This window comes from Rissa tridactyla, chromosome 11, assembly GCF_028500815.1.
Source record: "Rissa tridactyla isolate bRisTri1 chromosome 11, bRisTri1.patW.cur.20221130, whole genome shotgun sequence".
Classification (NCBI taxonomy): Eukaryota; Metazoa; Chordata; class Aves; order Charadriiformes; family Laridae; genus Rissa; species Rissa tridactyla.
In genome coordinates, this window is record NC_071476.1 from 3,305,774 (window position 1) to 3,323,071 (window position 17,298).

Here is a 17,298-nt window from a genome sequence, read left to right on the forward strand (position 1 = left end):
AGGGCTTGACTTTGTAAGAGGTTTCCCATCACCTCGTGTAAGTATGAAGTTGCTTGAGCTCTGCTCATGTGAAAGGAGTTTCTTATCACAGTAAATGGGAAAGGGTATTAACACAGGGCACGACCAGGAGCCTGCTGATGGCAGATTAGAGATCATAGCAGCTCAGGAGAAAAAAAAAAAAAAATCTATGCAGGCTTCTCATCTCTATTCATTGCACAGACAAAAAGAAAGCAGAGTGAGGAAAGAGCTTCCAAAGGTCTGCCCCAGGGCAACATAAATGGAGACCCGTATGTTTGTTTTGCACTTCTAACTGGGCGGGCCTAAGATACAATATGCATTGTGACAGTGATGTACGTGTCTTTCAAACAAATATAATTTCTGTCAGTAAATACACAGCAAAATCAAGACATTTAGCCGTTCTGTTTCTTCTCCTCTAAACTCTCTCCAAGATCGCCAACTTCTTGATGTTGAGAGCCCCACACCAGACATAATACTGCATTTGTTCTCTTATGAATGCCACGTAGAAGAGGAAGACCACTTTGTACGTCTTCAAGATGATACTACTTTTATTTCTTGATGACAAATCTGCCTTTTTTTGCTTGACTGTCGTGGGCTCTGATCTCGCATTGACTGCTCTCAGGTAGGTATGAACTGGGGGTAGGGGCTGTAAATGTGGAACTTTCACTATTTGCAGTTTTTCTTACTTTCAAACAAGCATTTTATTTCTCAGGGGACTGGGATGGTGCAGAGGGATTCCAGTGAATGCCCCATTCCAAAATATTTAGTAGTGCTCCTCGATTGACGCTAAACTATTATAATTACTGAGCTATTCTTTGTTCTTCAAATAGGTAGTACCTAAAGTGAGACATAAGCACGTGGAGTCAGATTTTCAAAAGGATTAGTGTTTCAAGGCATCGGCACTCCTGAAGAAGGCCAGATTTTTCAAAGTGCCTGGGATATAAAAAGGGACTCCAGAATAGCACAAATGTTTGTGTAGCTATCAGGACATGGTTAGTGGTAAAGCTCTTGTCACTTAAAGGAGAGCAGAATTAGGTCAACATAAAGGGTTCACCTACATGGGTTAGTGCAGACAGCTTCTGCCTGGCTCTGCCTTGGCTCATCCTTGGAAAAGAAAAGTGGGAGAGCAAAAGCCAGACAGTTGCGTAGCTGAGCCTGAGCCAATGTGCCCTGCCAATAGCAAGGCTGAGTTGGCCAAGTCTTACTATCCTGGAAATCCCTGCCTCGCAACTGAGATGCCCTTGTTGCTCTTGATAACCCCTTCCATATGTTGTATTTTTTTAGTAATACATCATGAGTTCTCCCAAGTGCTTGGCTTTGCTCATGCAGAGAGCTGGGAATGAACTTGTGGTGACTCCACATGCAAGCTTTCATAAATAGAAACGTCTGTTGAGACCTGACCACACTGTAACTCAAACACCAGGCTGCTGCCTGACACAGGATCTCGGGTCACTCTCTACTTTACCTTTCTGATCCCATCATGTTTCATCTCGATCACGTGGAGGGTGTAGTTGGTCCTCCGTCCCTTCTCGTTAAACTGAACGTTGCCAGACAATCCTTCAAAACGGACCTTAAAGACATAAATATCCATGAGGAGAGCAATTTGGTCAGTATCTCGCGCGGTGGTGATTTGGCAGCAGTAAGAGAGGGGAAGAAGGATGGAGAGTGCAGTCATGTCTTTCAGATCTATGCAGGGGAGAGAGAAGGTCTATTTGACACTGGGCTTTCCCTCAGGTTCACCCTCTACAGCATGCCTGGCCACGTGCACAGCCGTTCTCTTAACTTACCCTTTCTTTTAAAAACCCTTTCTCTTAAACTTAGTGGTCTATTCCTGAGCTCAGCAATGTATAAGAGCTAGATCATGTGTGAGCCCATCACCTCTTGGGATCTGACAGTGAGCTAAATCAGCTCTGAACTCCTTGGGTTTTGTGTTTTTTTGTATTTTCTAAATCTGACCTGGAGTCAGGATTTGATAAACAATTTGTCAGTTCAAATCAGGAACTGTATTTGGAGGAAATATGAAACCGTGGCCACAGCTCCCAGCTGCCATCTTTCAATAGAGAGGAGTCTATCACTTAACAAGCAAATTTAATTACCTCTGCGCCAGCCTAATAAAACTTGACAACTTAGTACTGTAAATGAAATTTGCATAGGAAACTTTGAATCATAAACTTCTGATAACACTGCGGAGCTGAAGAGCTTTGCTCACATCACACCCGTGTTCTGAACTTCTCCTCACAAAGTGGCCATTTGACTTACTGCAAAAATGTCCAGCCTGGTGTGGAGAAGGGCTTCCAACTGGAGTCACATACTATGTGTGAGGACCAGGCAGTGGGGACGAGGAACATGGGAAAAGGAGTGGAAATTTGGGTCTCTACAGAGAGCACCTGGAGAAGTGCTCATGCCCCTGGACTGGGAATCAAAGGTTTGTTCTCAGCCTTTCCACTTGCTTTCGACAAATCTGTTGTCCCTGTAACTGAAGTCTTCCCACATGTAAAACAGGAACAGGTATTTAGCAGCCTTTTTAAGTACTATGAGATCCACAGAATAAAGACCCATGGTGAAGAAATTAGGCTATATCATTACGGAGGAAATCTGTTGCTAATCTGCTTAAACTGTGTTTGTTTTCCAGCTATTATTGCAAAGGTTTGTCATGAAAATGAACATCTGCCAGTATTTTCTGAAGCTCCTTCAAGTCAAGAGGTATTCTTGGTGACATTTGGAGAAACACGCTCTTCTCTTCTCACAAGACACAACGCACCCATAAAAGATAGATGCACTAGAAAAGCACCATTGTCTTAAGCACTCCCGTGCCTGCTTTTTCATGGCCCCTCTGGTTTTCTTTTCGGGTCCTGACCAATTCTGAAGCTCAGGTCACAGCTGCTTTGTAGCTTTATATGCACTAAAAGGCAGGTGTACAGCAATTTCTTCTATCTGAATGAATGAAATCTTAAATCCTGTGATATCCACGCGGCACTGAAATGGCAAAAGGGGTCTCTCCCATCCATCTTGGAGGCTGCAGCACAACTTTTCCGTCATTTACCATCCTCTGAGACCCCTTGAATCACTACAAAATACAGCGAGGACTCATTTAAACCGTGCTAAGCCCCAGTAAAGCCAACTGGAGGCACGGAGCTTTTAAGTGTGTTTGTGTCTAAGACACAGGCGTGTGGTTCTTGGCTGGGAGAGCCAGAGGAGAAAGGTGCTATTGTGGCCTTCTGATTTAGAGGGTTAGTCAGCAGTTAGGGACTAGCTAACTGCTTACTAGTTGTGGTAACCAAATAACGTTAACAAAAAAATCTGTCAAAAATTCTCATAATCTTTTCAAAGTACAACTGAAACCTCAGTGTATTGGTTTAAAGCAATATTTTGTGAGCATTTTCCCCGGGGAAAAAAACCCGTAATTCTCTTTAATAAAAGCATACACTTGCTGAAATGTGTTAGATTTCTGTTTTTGAAAAACTGCAGAATGTTTCAAATTGCTTTTCATCTTTGCTCCTGCCATCCATGACTCCTTCCTCCACTAAACAGAAATAAAGCAATTCAGGAGCTTATTCCAGACATTTGAGTAGAAATAAGTAGAGAAACTTTTTGCTTTTAAACAGCTTATAAAATGTGAGGCATTAGAAAATGGGAGGTGAAAAGAAAGCACACTGTGAATAGCTGTAAGAATTGCCCTAATTGTGAGTCTTTACAGAAAGGATAGCTCAAACCTTCAATCTAATCATAAATTCTTCTATTTCCATCTGCCTCTTTCTTGCTACAATACTAAATGCTGGATGATTATTAAATTCATAGCTAAAATTTTCCTAGGAGACTCCTTCCCCTGCATGTTTCAGAACCTTTTATTTTGAACATCACAACTGAACTTGTTGAACTTTCTAAAAATTATAATTTTTCAATGGTAAAGAAACAACTTTTGCAAATGGCTCTCCATGTTCTTTGCCCAAAATCACAACAGTTGAAAAATTAAGACTCTTGAACTTGTTTTAATGAAGAGTGAGGAAACTTCAGAGGAGATTTTCCAACACACACACATAAAATCGTGTTTTCTAGCCACCTAATTTTGATATCCTATTCTCATAAATTCAATAAAGGAAATACTTGAGAACCCATTAGTCATCAGAAGACTTCCAAGCATATCATGTTTATTAGGTAACCGATCTCCCTAATGCATCAAGGAGGCCGATTTTATTATTAGGGTTTGGAGAAACTATGACAGTGATTTGCCCAAGGTCATACAAAAAGTCAATGACAGGCCTGGGAACAAATTGAATCCAAGCAATAAAATCACATCAGATGCAAGATCTGGTTTTAAAGGAATTGTCGTTTACCAGTAAGGTAAAACCAAATCAAAACAAAATTCTTGGGGTAATTTACATATGCTGCAAATTAATCAAATTAATTTTATTCTTCTTGCCTGCTTCACAGTTAAGGAAAGAAGATGGGATAAGCTATATTTGGATAACACTGAACCAGCAGTATTTGCAAAGAATCCGTCTATTTTTGTCTGAAAAAAGAAAAATGCTAGAAATGAATGTCAGTCTTGAAATTTAATGAAATTTCAAAATATTCTACCTTTATAAGTCTTTGGTAAGAGTGTGTTGTTTTCCTCTCTTGCTGTAAGTTTCATGCAGTATGTTTGTTTATTCAAAAATCTGCATTTTTATGCAGGATGAAAAAGCAAGATTATCAGATTTAAGCAATAAACTATCTAAATGGCTGTTGTTAAGACTTTTACAAATCCTCACAGTATGAAACAAGCTATAATCTGGGTTTGGGGAACATTTTGATGACAGCCAACACATAAGGCAAAATTCACATGGTTTCAAGCTCCATTAGCAATCTGGAACTGAAGCCAAGTTCACAGAATTGAAGGATCTGCAAAAAATATGGTCTGAGCAGGTCTCTCTCTTGGGAAGGGAAAGATAAAAATAGGGACCCATGATTTTATGGGATAATATTTTGGCTTTTCTGTCCCAGAACTTCAACAGAAATTAGAGAAGGCAAGGACATATCAGATGGTATCAGGAAAAGCAGTTTGCTGGATGCACACCTGAACTCTTTAGGAGACCTGGCTCTAATCTGGAAGGATCAGCTCCTCATCCCAAGGGATTTGTTTCACCATTTCTGCTGCTAATCGCCCCTCTTCCCCCACCCACAGACTATGTTCAGCCCTCCTTGCAGTGCACACATCGCTTGGGTTTCAAACCTGCTGCAGTGCTCTCTGGATGTCGATGCCTTGTCCCCAGGGCACAGCCGGGTTGGCAAGGCAGTCCCCGGCGTTGCCGCGACGGGAGATGTCGATCCTCTGCCTCCGCAGGTTCTGAAATGCCTCGGCCATCACCCGGACGCCATCGTATGTTAGGGCCGATGTGTACTAGAAAGAGAAGAGGAGTTGTACGTTGCCGTTAGTGTGAGCCGACCTCGGGTGTGCTACACTGGATCGCCTCACAGCAACTTTTCAGATGACTTGCCCTCTTTTCATCCTTCCATTTATGAAGTTCAACACTCTCTTGCTCCCTGCAGTCACTACTGTCCTGTTGACTCGTGAAAGTTTGTGCCTCCTCACCTAGAGGATGGGAGAATGAAGGGGAAGCTCCTGACGCAGAGCTAAGGGTGGTTCTGCTTCGCCTGTCACTCTTCTAGCCCAGCTGCCTTCAGTTCGCCCTCCCTGAAGAGGACTCAGCCTCAAAAGCCATTCACCTTTTTACGTGAGTCTTTCTCTTTAATTAGAATCATTGACTTCAACTTTTAAGGAATACATTATACAGTGTAAATGTGAGATACGCAAAATCAAACAACAAGTGACCCTTTCTGGTCACAGATGGAGGCCAGAAAATTCTACCTCAATGTGCAAAAAAGTCTGCAAAAGATGAGTTTATTCAAGCAGAAGCTTGTACAGAAACTAGTGTAAAACTCTGGCACGAAGAGTAACCATTAGAGTTAACTCCTTCTCCTATGATCACCTACTGATTTATTTGTTTGCAACTTTCTTAAACTAATACTTCCTAAGTTGACATTTCTCTTGCTGAGTGTTTGTCACAAGCGTATTTGTTTTCAAATGTCAGATAGAACAAAAACAACCTCCCCCCTCCCTCGCCCCTTAACAGCTTCAGGGTCTTCTGTGTTAGGAATTAAAATATGTTTCCCCGCTGCTGTACACACGGATTTGTAATGCTCAGAAAGAACATCTGGAAAGACTTTATTATCACTGAATATCTAGTAAACAAGTCAAAGGTTAAGAAGTTAATGAGTCCTTTTTTTAAATACATATATATATATATATATACTGAACGTTATGAGATGCTTAATCCTTAGCTTTGAGGAGGGTAAAAGCTAGGAGACTGAGTGAATACACCAACTTGTGTATTTCTTAGCATGCAGCAACTCCTGCCTAGTAAAATTTAGACAATGTTGAGGCACCTGGAAGAGGTAATGTTCATAATTATATCAAGTGACAGGTTTTCACAGTGAGATTAAAGAGCTCTGTATGATCACGAAGAGGTAAGCATAACTTGAACTGAGCCACACGGACCCTAAATGAAATGGTTTTTTTTATACCACTTGCCTTTGGCCTCTTCCAGTCCACACGAGGATGCTCCCTGGCATCATTATTCCTCCACTGCTGCATGATCCTGGCGGGAACAGCATCCGTGTAATTCACCAACTGGAAGCCAGTTACATTGGCTCCGCTCTCCTTGAATTTGGTCAGGTCAATATCCATGAATCCCTAGTACAGGAGAGAAGCAGGGGAAGCTCATCAGAGGAACATATCTCTGGGTGGATAAGAGGAATCCTACCTATCAATGCATCTGGCAACCAGTTTACGAAAAATCTCTTTCTTCTGCAAGGTAAGGTCCAATTCAAGAGAGGCACCACTTCCCTGACTGTGGGGTGAACTTGCCTTTCTCACAGGTTCTCAGCTGGCCGTATCCCGCAGTTTCCAGCCAGGGAGACAAATAATTGTATTAATAACAGCTCATTTGCAAGAAAGCTAGCAGAATAACGGAAAAATATATCCTGAATAATGCTTAGATGAAAATAACTAAATTCTCAAAATCTATTAGCGAGAATTATTCACCAAGCTCTAACTTTTATGCAGAATTATTCACCAAGCTCTAACTTTCATGCACTTTGTCACCAACAGAGAGTGTGCTTCTTTTCAAGTCACAATTTGTATGGAAAAACAAATCTTGAACTTTAAGCAGATTAAGAAGTAAATGGTCAGTCAGCCCGCCACAGGAGCCCGGTCTGTTAGAAAAGACAGGCTGTAGAATTTGCTAATTTGGGATAAAAAGGGGTACTTTTTTGGACTTCAGATTACTAATGAAATAGATTTCTTTCATTTGTCTATTGTTCTTCCCTACCTCTTGCCCACTACATGTGATGAACACAAGTGCGTGACTACACATGTGTATTGGGGTGGCATTGTAGAGTTAGTCACTCCCGTTGAGTCAGAGGTAAAAAATAATTAGAGATTCACTGCAAACAATATGGAGAAACGGTCATTTTTTGGTCTGCCAGCTTTGATACTATGTCTTCAGCGCTGCTGTTATGCCAAACTGTTTGCTGTGCCCCCTTGCACAATGCAGGTGCTTGAACAGAGACTGTGCGCTCCTGCTTGGGCTGCTGCGTGTGGGACAGGCTGCAGTCTGGTGCTTTTTCCTTTGAAACACAAGCACAAGGGATGGAGGCAACTATTTTCCCTAGTACTATTAATAACCGTAATGCATAAGGGAAAATGAACGAGAGGACTATGAACAACGCAATCACTTGAGCAACAGAAGATCTTGTTCAAGGTCTGCCTTCCCTCTCTCCTCCAGCACATGCTGCTGGAGCATGTTCTCCATAGGCACCTTCTAAACTTACCACTGGGTTTCTCTCCCTTGCGTGCTCTCAAACATATGATGATGGTGTGAGCTAAAAACCCATCACGTTATTCCCATGAGACAGTGGTCAAGTTCCCAAAATGGTGCCCTCTGTGCATAGGCTGAGGGAGCTAATTAGCTCATTAACTTCCAAGGTCAGGATCAAGCCGTTAGACAGCAACCTGGTTTGGGAACAGACAGCTTGCAAGGAAAAGACTAAATTGCCCTCTCACATCAGCGTCAGACTGAAGGAGTCGTAAGTGACTCACAAATGTCTTTAAAGACATCCACACTTTTTCTTCCGGCTTTTTATAAGCAATTTGGCATCCACTTAGAAGGCTGAGGATTGGATATAGGTGTACAGATGCTCTAAATAGATTATTTGTTTTGCTTCAAAGTGCAGTGATTTAGGTTAAAAAAACAGTGATATTTCGTGTGTACGTATTCCTCAGAATGCTGGTTAAACCCACATCAATCTTTTTTGTAATTGCTAGCGTAGGGGTTTCAGAAAGCCAGAGCTGTGATTAGCGAATAGGAAATGCAGCAGTATAATTGTCCCTGACATCTTAATGCATTTCAGGCCAAGTGTTTTTTGACACGCAGAGCTCCTAAGGTTCAGTAAGAGGGACCTCACAGGTTGCCAACTGGTTACTCATGGCTACGACCAAATTACACTGACATTTTGCTCCTGGGAGGTACCCAGGGGAAAAAGATCTGTCAAAAGAAACTACCATACAGCAACTTGAAGTTCGTGCCACCAGCTCCTCCTCGGAAGGCCTACAAAGGCATGGAGAAAAGTCCAAGTTCACAATAGACTATGAGCAAGATGCCTGGTGTATTCAGCCCCCTCAACAAGCAGATTTAAATAGGAAAAATTAAAAAAAAAAAAAAGGTTATGCCACCAGTGATGAGACAGCAGCGGTCGAAAACACTGTCTTTCACTGTTTTCCCCAAACGACACCATTCTGAATCTAAAGCAAGTATTCAACAATATTCATTGGGATAAAATTTTAAAATAATGTGAATAGACAAAAGGAATTATTTCTTCCCAAAGACTGTACTAATTTTTCCCCACTGATTGACACAAATCGGGTTCTTTAAAGAATGTGGAGAGCTCTGAAGATTCTCCAATTGTTTCAGGCAGTTGGGACCATAGAGGACACCATTAACCTTGAATACATCTTTACATTTTGGCTGTTATCAACTGCTGAAATAACTGTTTTCACCTGTTATCCCCCTCCACATGCCCCAGTACAAGGTCCGTGTAGGAACGGTCCCAATTAGAAAGGAATTTTAATCACTGCACCACTGAAATCTGCTCAGAGCAGGCCTGGATGACACGACAGCCAATGAACTGGGAATACCAGAGGTCAGACATTTTAGAAAATAATTCCCAGGAGGAATTCTTGCTGGCTAACATATGAACAAGAAAATATCAAACGTTATGCAAACTGGCTCTTGAAAATGCTTCTATTGACAAAGTGGCATCAGGAATTAAATACGCCTATCTGTCTTTCTGGAATATCACTCAGTGCTTGTAGGAAACAGGAGAACAGGAGAATTACAATCTTCGCAAGTAAAGAAGCCATCAATCATCTGTCACCTTGTACTAACTACAGCTACATGTAGCAAAAAAAAGGGATCTTTTATTTAGTTTTCAGTTGGCTGTACTTGGAAAACAGAAAATAAATTCTTAAAAAATGACTAAGGAAAGACTGCAACCCATTACTGAGGGGCAGCAGACATGTTTTTGCAGCAATATGTTTAGTATCAACTATTTTGAGAAAGATCCAGCACAGAAATGCTTCCCTTTGCCATCCAATTAAGTAAAGCTAGAAGTGAACAGTGCTGGAATGGCGTAATCCATGGGACCTCTGTGGTCCCATGGAGTGGTCAAACGGGTTTGAAACCATTTCAAAAATCTGCCAAGGATTACTGGAGAAAGCTTGCATTGCAGCCACATCTGGAGCACAGTGGGCTGTTCAGGGAAATGAGCTGAGCCCCTGGAATTTGGCGATATGTGAATTTCTTCAGGCTCTTTAGACCTGAACCATTTGTTGGACGTGAAATATCTGTTGTTGGACTTACAGGTATCCGGTTTCCTCTCCCTAGGCTGGACTGCCAGTCCCCCGGGGAGGAAGAGGAGCAATACAGCAACTCACGCTCCCGCCCAGATGCTGTGCCAGCACCCTTGGCAAAGCAGGCAGAGAGGGACCCAGGGACACCACAGAGCTCCCCAGGGCCCCAAACAGGGTCACTGCCCAGGATGTAGGTACTCCCGGGGAGACAACACTTCTACAGGCGCAGTTCTCTCTGGGAACCATCAAAACCAGGCTGGAAGAGACCCCGCGTCAGCCAGCCCACCCCCTGCCCAACAGCAGGGTTAGCTGTCCCTTCGATTTAAATTCACTTTGCAATATCATCTCAGCAAACCAGAGAATATGGCCTCCTGCCTTGCGTATGCCTGGAAAATGCCTGGCTTTCTTTGAATGCCATCGAATTAGCAGGCTGACAATAAACCATAAAAATCTGGACCCATCTGTGCTGATGGGCTGAGACAGCCTCCCTCCTCCACGCCGGCTCTGACTCACAGCATCTGCAACACACAGTTCGAGCAACAGCCAGGCTCGGTTCAAAGGAGGAAACTTGCTCTTTACCCCGTACCATGGACTCTTCTCTCTGCATTAATGAACCTCGCAAAGCGATTACATGCAGAAGTCCTGCTGCTAGTAAATAACACGGGGAGCTGTTACAGACACCTTCGTGTGTTCAAATAGAAAACAGAACGGTATTGGGAAGGGTTTTTCCTCATTGTGTTTTCCTTGCTGCATCTGTTCTTTATGCTGCTCTTAAACTGAAAACATTTTTCAGCTAAAGGTTGTTTTACTGTCCCATTCACTGCCTTGGTTGCTGGGAGAGGTGTCAGCAAGTCACACATTTGTATTCCTCTCCTCTGGTTGTGGGCTCAGTCATCAAAGGAAATGCATAATGCAGGAAGACTGATGACTTGAAATGGTCCTCGTGAATCCATCTTGATTAACCGGTCCACGAAGGATCTGCCTTGAAAAGAAAGTCACCCCGAAGTGAGCCAGCTCCTTATTTATACCCTGAACACCAGGAGGAGCCAAGCCGTTGAGCGGGCCGTGCAGACGGCTGTGGGACGGTGCAGGGAAAGCCTCGCTCCTTCGTGCATGACCCTCCGCAAATCTGCCAGCACCACTTACTGCCCTGCATGTCTCCCTTCACCCTCATACGTCACTGCCTCACCGTACTAAACCACTGCCTCCTCTCTGCACACTGATGACACCGGGTGGCATTGCTCCTTCTGGGACATCATCCCAGCCCGCGGGAACGCCGCAGACGGCAGCAGCCTCACCTCCGTACCCAGACATCAACTGCTGCATGCCTTCAAATTCCCTCTGTATTTCACTAAATTACTATTAATTGCTGGCACTTTCCCTGCAGGGTGCCTCCTGCAGTATAATTGTGCCTTTGAAGCTGCGGTAACAGGCAGCGAGGGCTGAGCTCTGGGCAGGCTACAGCTGATCGTCTCATAAACCTCCCCGCAGCCCAGCTGCAGCACAGCTTAAAATCTCCTTGCCTTTGCTCTAAGTCTTGGCTTTTCCTGTGAGAAAGAACACTAGAGAGTCTCCTTGAAGACTGACACATTTCTGAGAAACACTGTTGTTTTCTCTCTTCCTTCTGCATCTTCTGAGCCCTCCAGATGTCCCTCTGAGAACGGCAAAGCTCGTCTCTGAATGAGGAGATGGAAAATGCCCCTTTCTGTTGAATTGCCTGGAGAAGTCTTGTTGGCTGAACCTAATGCAATCCCCTCACCCCAGGAACGAGTGTTGGGCTTTTTAGACCCTTTCTGTCTGGGATGAAGAGACCGGCGTCTTTTTTTTTTTTTTTTCTTTTGGCAGTCACACGCTGAAATATTCCTTTTTAAGCAAAAAGCATTTAAGCAATTCACCTTGAGCTTGGGTGGGCGCCACAGAAACCTGTGGCAGCATCAGGAAACTGGTCCAGCTCTCTTTAGATGCTATCCAGGTATGGTTTGCAATGCCAGACTGTTTCCTGCTCGCAGACTTTATGATTATAAGAAACTTTGCAAAGCAAAACAATTGCTTCTGAACGGCTGTAGATGAGCTGAGTGAATGCAAAGTGGCTCCTGTCATTCCAAGGTATGCCGGTGTCTTTCTGCAGGGAACGAGAAGTCGAGTGTTTCCAGACGGAGCATCCCAAATATACCAAATTATCTTCAAGCTTGACTTCTCCAGTAAAGCATCACTCCTCACTCCCATCACTTTGTATTAATAAGGAGGGTACGTCAAAAAAGAGCCCATCTGCTCAAGTCTCTTTCCAGCATGCCTTCCAACAGGAGAGGCTGCCTTCTCTTCCGCAGAATTAATATGTCAAAACTCATCATGGCAGCAAAACGTGCGAGTCCTCACTGTAAGACAGAAGTAAGTGAAGAAGAAAGGGAAAAGAAAGACGGGAGGAGGGGGCACTTACAGACAGGGTCCCAGTCCTGCAGTCTGGTGAGCCTGTCTGGTCCTTGTCTATCGATGCAAAGCAAACCAAGTCAGGTGAGGATCCAGACTTCAAGGACATGGGGCTGGAGATAACCAGCAACTTTTTGTTGTACAGCTCTGCAGGCATAAGATTTTCTTTGTGATATTATTTGCAGCAGCCCTATCCTACCGCTGCTGCACATTCTGGACATAAACGATCATACCCATCTTGTTGGAAAGCTCAGTCCAGGCAGAGGGACAGATGCTCTAGGTGGATGTTTGTGCTTTAGAGATCTTTCAGACGAGAAACTGATTTAAAGGTTTGGGAAATGTGCCGTGTAGTGACAGATGCCAGGACTTCAATCAAAGATATGATTAAGGGATGACCTGATCATAGTTTACAAAGGACCAAAACATTAGTAATAGAATATTTGGTCTAACAAACAGAAGCATAAATCTGATGGAGGAAGCTGCAACTAGGCAAGTCTGGACTAGAAAAAAGCACTGATGAAGTCACCATGAGGAAGATACTACAGATTTACACGTCACCCCTTGCCAGTTGAGCCAGGGTAATGGGTTAGGAGACTACAAATGGCTGAGGAAACCTGTTAGTTTAACACCATTTTGTTGAGATTTAAGCAAACACATTTTTCCTTCCAACGGCTGTAATATAATCTGTCAGTTACTCACCTGATGCTCAGTGATTTTTTTAAGCCACAGTAAGTCACTCGTGCTTTTGAGCCCTCATTAGCTACTGCAAAAATCCTTCCAAGGTTGCAGTTCATATTCTCCCGTGTGGGCAATTTTTGTATCAAACCCAGATGATTTTCTCTTATATGAGACACACTAATTCAAGCAAAAATTAATTCAGGGCACTGCTGTGTCTTTTACTATCAGTAACTCAGACAAGATAATGTTATAAGGGTTTATTCTGCTTGATAATATTTGAATCAGGACATAAAAGCCGTTTGGAAGCGAAATGCAGACCTCAGAAATTTCACTGATAGATATAATGCCTCCCTCTGCCTGGAAAAGCAAGTTTTCTCACGAGTCTACCTGCACCAACCTCTCAGAAAGAGTCTAACTGGCATAATTTTAGAAACCTAAAAATAACTGAGGCCATCTCTTTCCGACATTAGAATAGCGTTTTTGCAAGACCAGGCAACTTGAGATCTCACCAGGACAAGAAGCTGATGGTGTACGCATCCTTTTGGAAACTCCCACAGAACAGGGTTTCCAATCAAGTAGTGATGCAAACCTGAGTGTTCCTGACCTTGTTTGTACCTTCCGTCAGCAGTACTTCAGGGGGCAGGAGACAGCTTTAATAACTGAGGGTGATTAAAATAAACATGGCAGCTTTCAAGCTGATGGGAGCCTGAGAACCGCAACGCTTTAGCTCCAGGCAAGCTGAATCAGGGGATGGATGCGGGCAGCGGGGCCGTCGACACACGGCCAGTGCCACGGGTCACACTCGTCCTGCGGCAGGTACAGCTTCTTGCCCTCGGCTCGCACCCAGCCCGGGCACGGCAGACCCTCCCCACGCAGCCACAGCCCAGGCTGCGGGATGTACACGTGCTGCAGGGCTTTAGGGGAGCAGATCTCTGCCCGCACTGGGAGAACTTTGCTCCCCGGGGATGTGGATGTCCTTTCCGACAGCCAGTTTGGAAGGGAATCCCTTCACTGTCTGCCCCATCAGGTCATTGTGTCTCAGCCCTCGACGCAGAAGTTCTCCGTTCTCTTTTTTGGGGGAAAAATCAAAGAGGTCCATTTAAAGCACAGACGAACTGAATCAAACTAGCAGATTTTGCCTGACTCCTGCACAAGCCACTCTGCTGGCAAAGCTGCTGTGCTGGTAACCACCAAAGCCACCACAACTGCTTGCGAGGTGAAACTCTGTCCATGGCCTAACTCAGCCCTGACACATGCTGATGTAAAATGGCACAGGAAAAAACGCTTACCTCTGCTCATCAACTCTGTTTTTACTTTTACTCTTCCCTGCTACCTCTAGCATCAGCAATCTCATACACTTATCTATTCAACTTCAAACAAGAGCATTTGCTAAAAGAACAACCTGGACTAATGTGCCAGGAGAAAGAAATGCTAAAACACTGTATGTGGCAGCTGTCCTTCATACTTTTCTTTTACAGACAGGTCACGCAAATGTCACTTATTTTAAGACACAGATTTTCCTCTGCCCAAGAGAGCTGATGTTCTCCCACTACTGACAGTAGTCAGCCTACGTCCCCGGCACAGGGCAAACAGATACATGAGGCCAAGGTTAGGGGGAAAAAGCCTCTAACATCAAAAGAAAGGAATCCCAGAAGTTTCTAAGCTTGCTCTTCTGATAGTATTGACTATTTTTTTTCCTTTGTGGCTGCTAGACTGATGCTTTCAAAGGCTGAGAACAAAGCTTAGAAAAATAAGACTCACAAAACCAAACACTTTTTAAAGTTGGCAAACCCCTCTGAGTTCCAAAAGGAACAGACACACACAGAGAGAAAGAGAGAGACGATTGCAACCCCCCAGTGCTGGTACACCTGACAAGTATCCAGGCTGGCAGCTGGGAAAAGCTAATTGTGGGTAATTTTAACGGGTTCCGGTCAAGGCTCAGTTTTCATGAGTTTGAACAGCCACAGACAGTGCCAAATTTGCCTCCAGGAGAGGCAGGGACGCTCACAGGAACCCTTCCTTTGGCAGCGATGCTGCAGACAGACCTTCGTGGGATGGGCAGGGCTGAGCAGACAAGACAGGCTGGGTCTTTAACAGGCACAGCAGATTCGGAGAGGGCTGTTTGCCCGTGGCCTGAGGTGCAGAATGGTTTCATTTTGTTTGTGAACACAGAAATATTATTGTCTCACCTTGGCAACAGCAATTTCACTGAAAAAGAAAGTTGTTCCTGCTAGGAAATACTAGCTTTCATTTGCTGTACTTGTCAAATTCTGCTCGGTGCTTTACTACAGCTCGCCTGACAGCAACCGCTGGGCAAACAAGCGGTGATTAATGCAAGCCAGTTGCTCTTTGTTCGTGAATTGTCTGTGACCAGACAGGGAATTCCTCCGTGTTCAAAATGGTTGATTTTTGCAGGCCGTATTCAGCCTGGGCATTGTCTTGCAAACTCACTTGCTTTGTGTTCCTGATGTAACACCAGTTTGGAGCTGCTGTAACTGGGTAGTAGTGTGCTGCTGCTTGGTTTTTTGGACGAGTACAGCTCTGAACACGCGTGTAGACAAAAAATACAAACTTCAGTGGGGTTATCCATAAATATTTCCCAACGTTTGCTTCAAATATGTCATTTCCATAATTGATTCTCCATGGGAAAGGGCCCAAGAAGTTTAGGTAGTGTTGTAAGAAATTCAGGTAGTGTTGTAAAAGGCAGGTATTGAAAATTCATCCCCTTGTTTCAGCTAGTGCGGGTAACTTGGTGGCTACGAACCAGCTGAGGGCTCACTTGACTTGTGCAAGGCGGAGCCTGTCCCAGCCAGGGCTGGGAGCCTTATCTTCATCCAGGATGAGAGTCCTAAAATTAGGACTCCATCAGTCAGCACAGGGGACAAAAAAGAACTCATTTGGAAATGTTCAGGCTCTTGCAGTTTTTAGCTCCTAATTTATTCTCTTACAATCCAGTACTCCAGAATGAGGCACTTCCACAAAACTGGGCTGTTTTCTAGGCGTGCGGGTGTGGACATGACAGTACGTGTGTGTGTGTGGGCAACGCACACCCTGTCATCTTAGGACTTGTCTACAGGGGAAAATGTGGGGTGTTTAAGGCCTATCCACTATGTGTATGAGTCAGTGGGAATAAATTAGAGCACGTTACACCCTCTGAAGGCTCTAATCCAGGCAATGAGATGTCCTCAGAAGAGGGTAAAACCTACTTTGAACTCTTGGATCAGAGCATCCGCACTATCGCTTAACCCTGCCAGACGCCCACTTCCCACGTTCTGCCAATCCCTTGTAACATCCCAGCCATCCCCGCACGGAGGGGCTTGCCGTCCTTCCTCCCTGCCATACGGTCTCAGAAACATGGGATCTCCACGGCCTTTTTGCCATTCTCCTTGCAGAACCGATCAGCGAGTAGCTCTCGTGTGGGTGCAGCACATCACAGAAACTCATTTGGCTTCTGGTGCCAGGACCTGCCCGTGCAGACGGCAGAACCACAAAGCTTGTCCTGCCCTGGAAAGGGCCTTCTTAACCTTCAGGAATGCTAGTTTTTAAATAGTTTTCCCACGTTGTCTGATTATCCTCTCCTCTCTTTCCACTTTTGGGTGGTTTTTTGGTTTTTTGTTTTGTTTTTTTTTAATATTCTTGTCTATGGAGTTTGCCTCTTGTGCAGTGCTGGGTTTTAAGGAGCAGGAAAGACCAAAGGAAAGAGCTTGAATTCCTTTCACTCTCCTTCTTCTCCCCCCACATCAAAGTTGCTTGAAAAGCCCAGCTAGTAAGAGTGGGTTCTGGTGGTCCCGTCAGACCCTGTGGGTCCCGGGGACCCGAAGCACCCTCCACTGAGCTGCAGCTGGGAGGCAGAACCTCCCTGCTGAGGGGCTGGGAAAATGAAAAGCCTTTTGCTCTGAGTTAATTATTTATAACCCATGTTGGCCGAGTATGCAGCCTCTTCCAGTCAGCTCTGTCTTCTCAGCATTTGTGCAAAGGCTAAGAAAACAAATTAAAGATGGGTAAAGTGTGCTTTCTCAGGCTGAAAGTGGGAGAGCATCGTATCATAAGACAAAGGGAAATGTCCTTCAAAACTCCAACACCTCAGTATTAGACCACCTCATGCTTTTAATTTATTTATTCTTATGAAACCATGCAGAGAGAAGAGGTGCTATCATTCTCATTTCACCTTCCGCATGGGTATACATAAAAGCGCAGAGACGCACACGCTCCCGCTGCTCCAAATA

At 44.2% G+C, this 17,298-nt stretch overlaps 1 protein-coding gene across 7 annotated transcripts in view; it reads right to left on the reverse strand.

The window, feature by feature from the left end:
- GRIA1 (glutamate ionotropic receptor AMPA type subunit 1) overlaps window positions 1-17,298 on the reverse strand; it is a 125,794-nt gene that overhangs the window by 39,305 nt on the left and 69,191 nt on the right. For all 7 annotated transcript variants that reach the window (XR_008468836.1, XR_008468835.1, XR_008468834.1 and 4 more), the window contains exons 6-8: window positions 6,590-6,751; window positions 5,231-5,398; window positions 1,484-1,588 (exon numbers count right to left, since the gene is read on the reverse strand). Coding sequence is in view for 4 of the 7 variants with exons in the window: in XM_054217209.1 (XP_054073184.1) it covers window positions 1,484-1,588; window positions 5,231-5,398; window positions 6,590-6,751 (435 nt within the window). In the remaining 3 variants the exon portion in view is untranslated. The remainder of the gene's footprint in view (window positions 1-1,483; window positions 1,589-5,230; window positions 5,399-6,589; window positions 6,752-17,298) is intronic.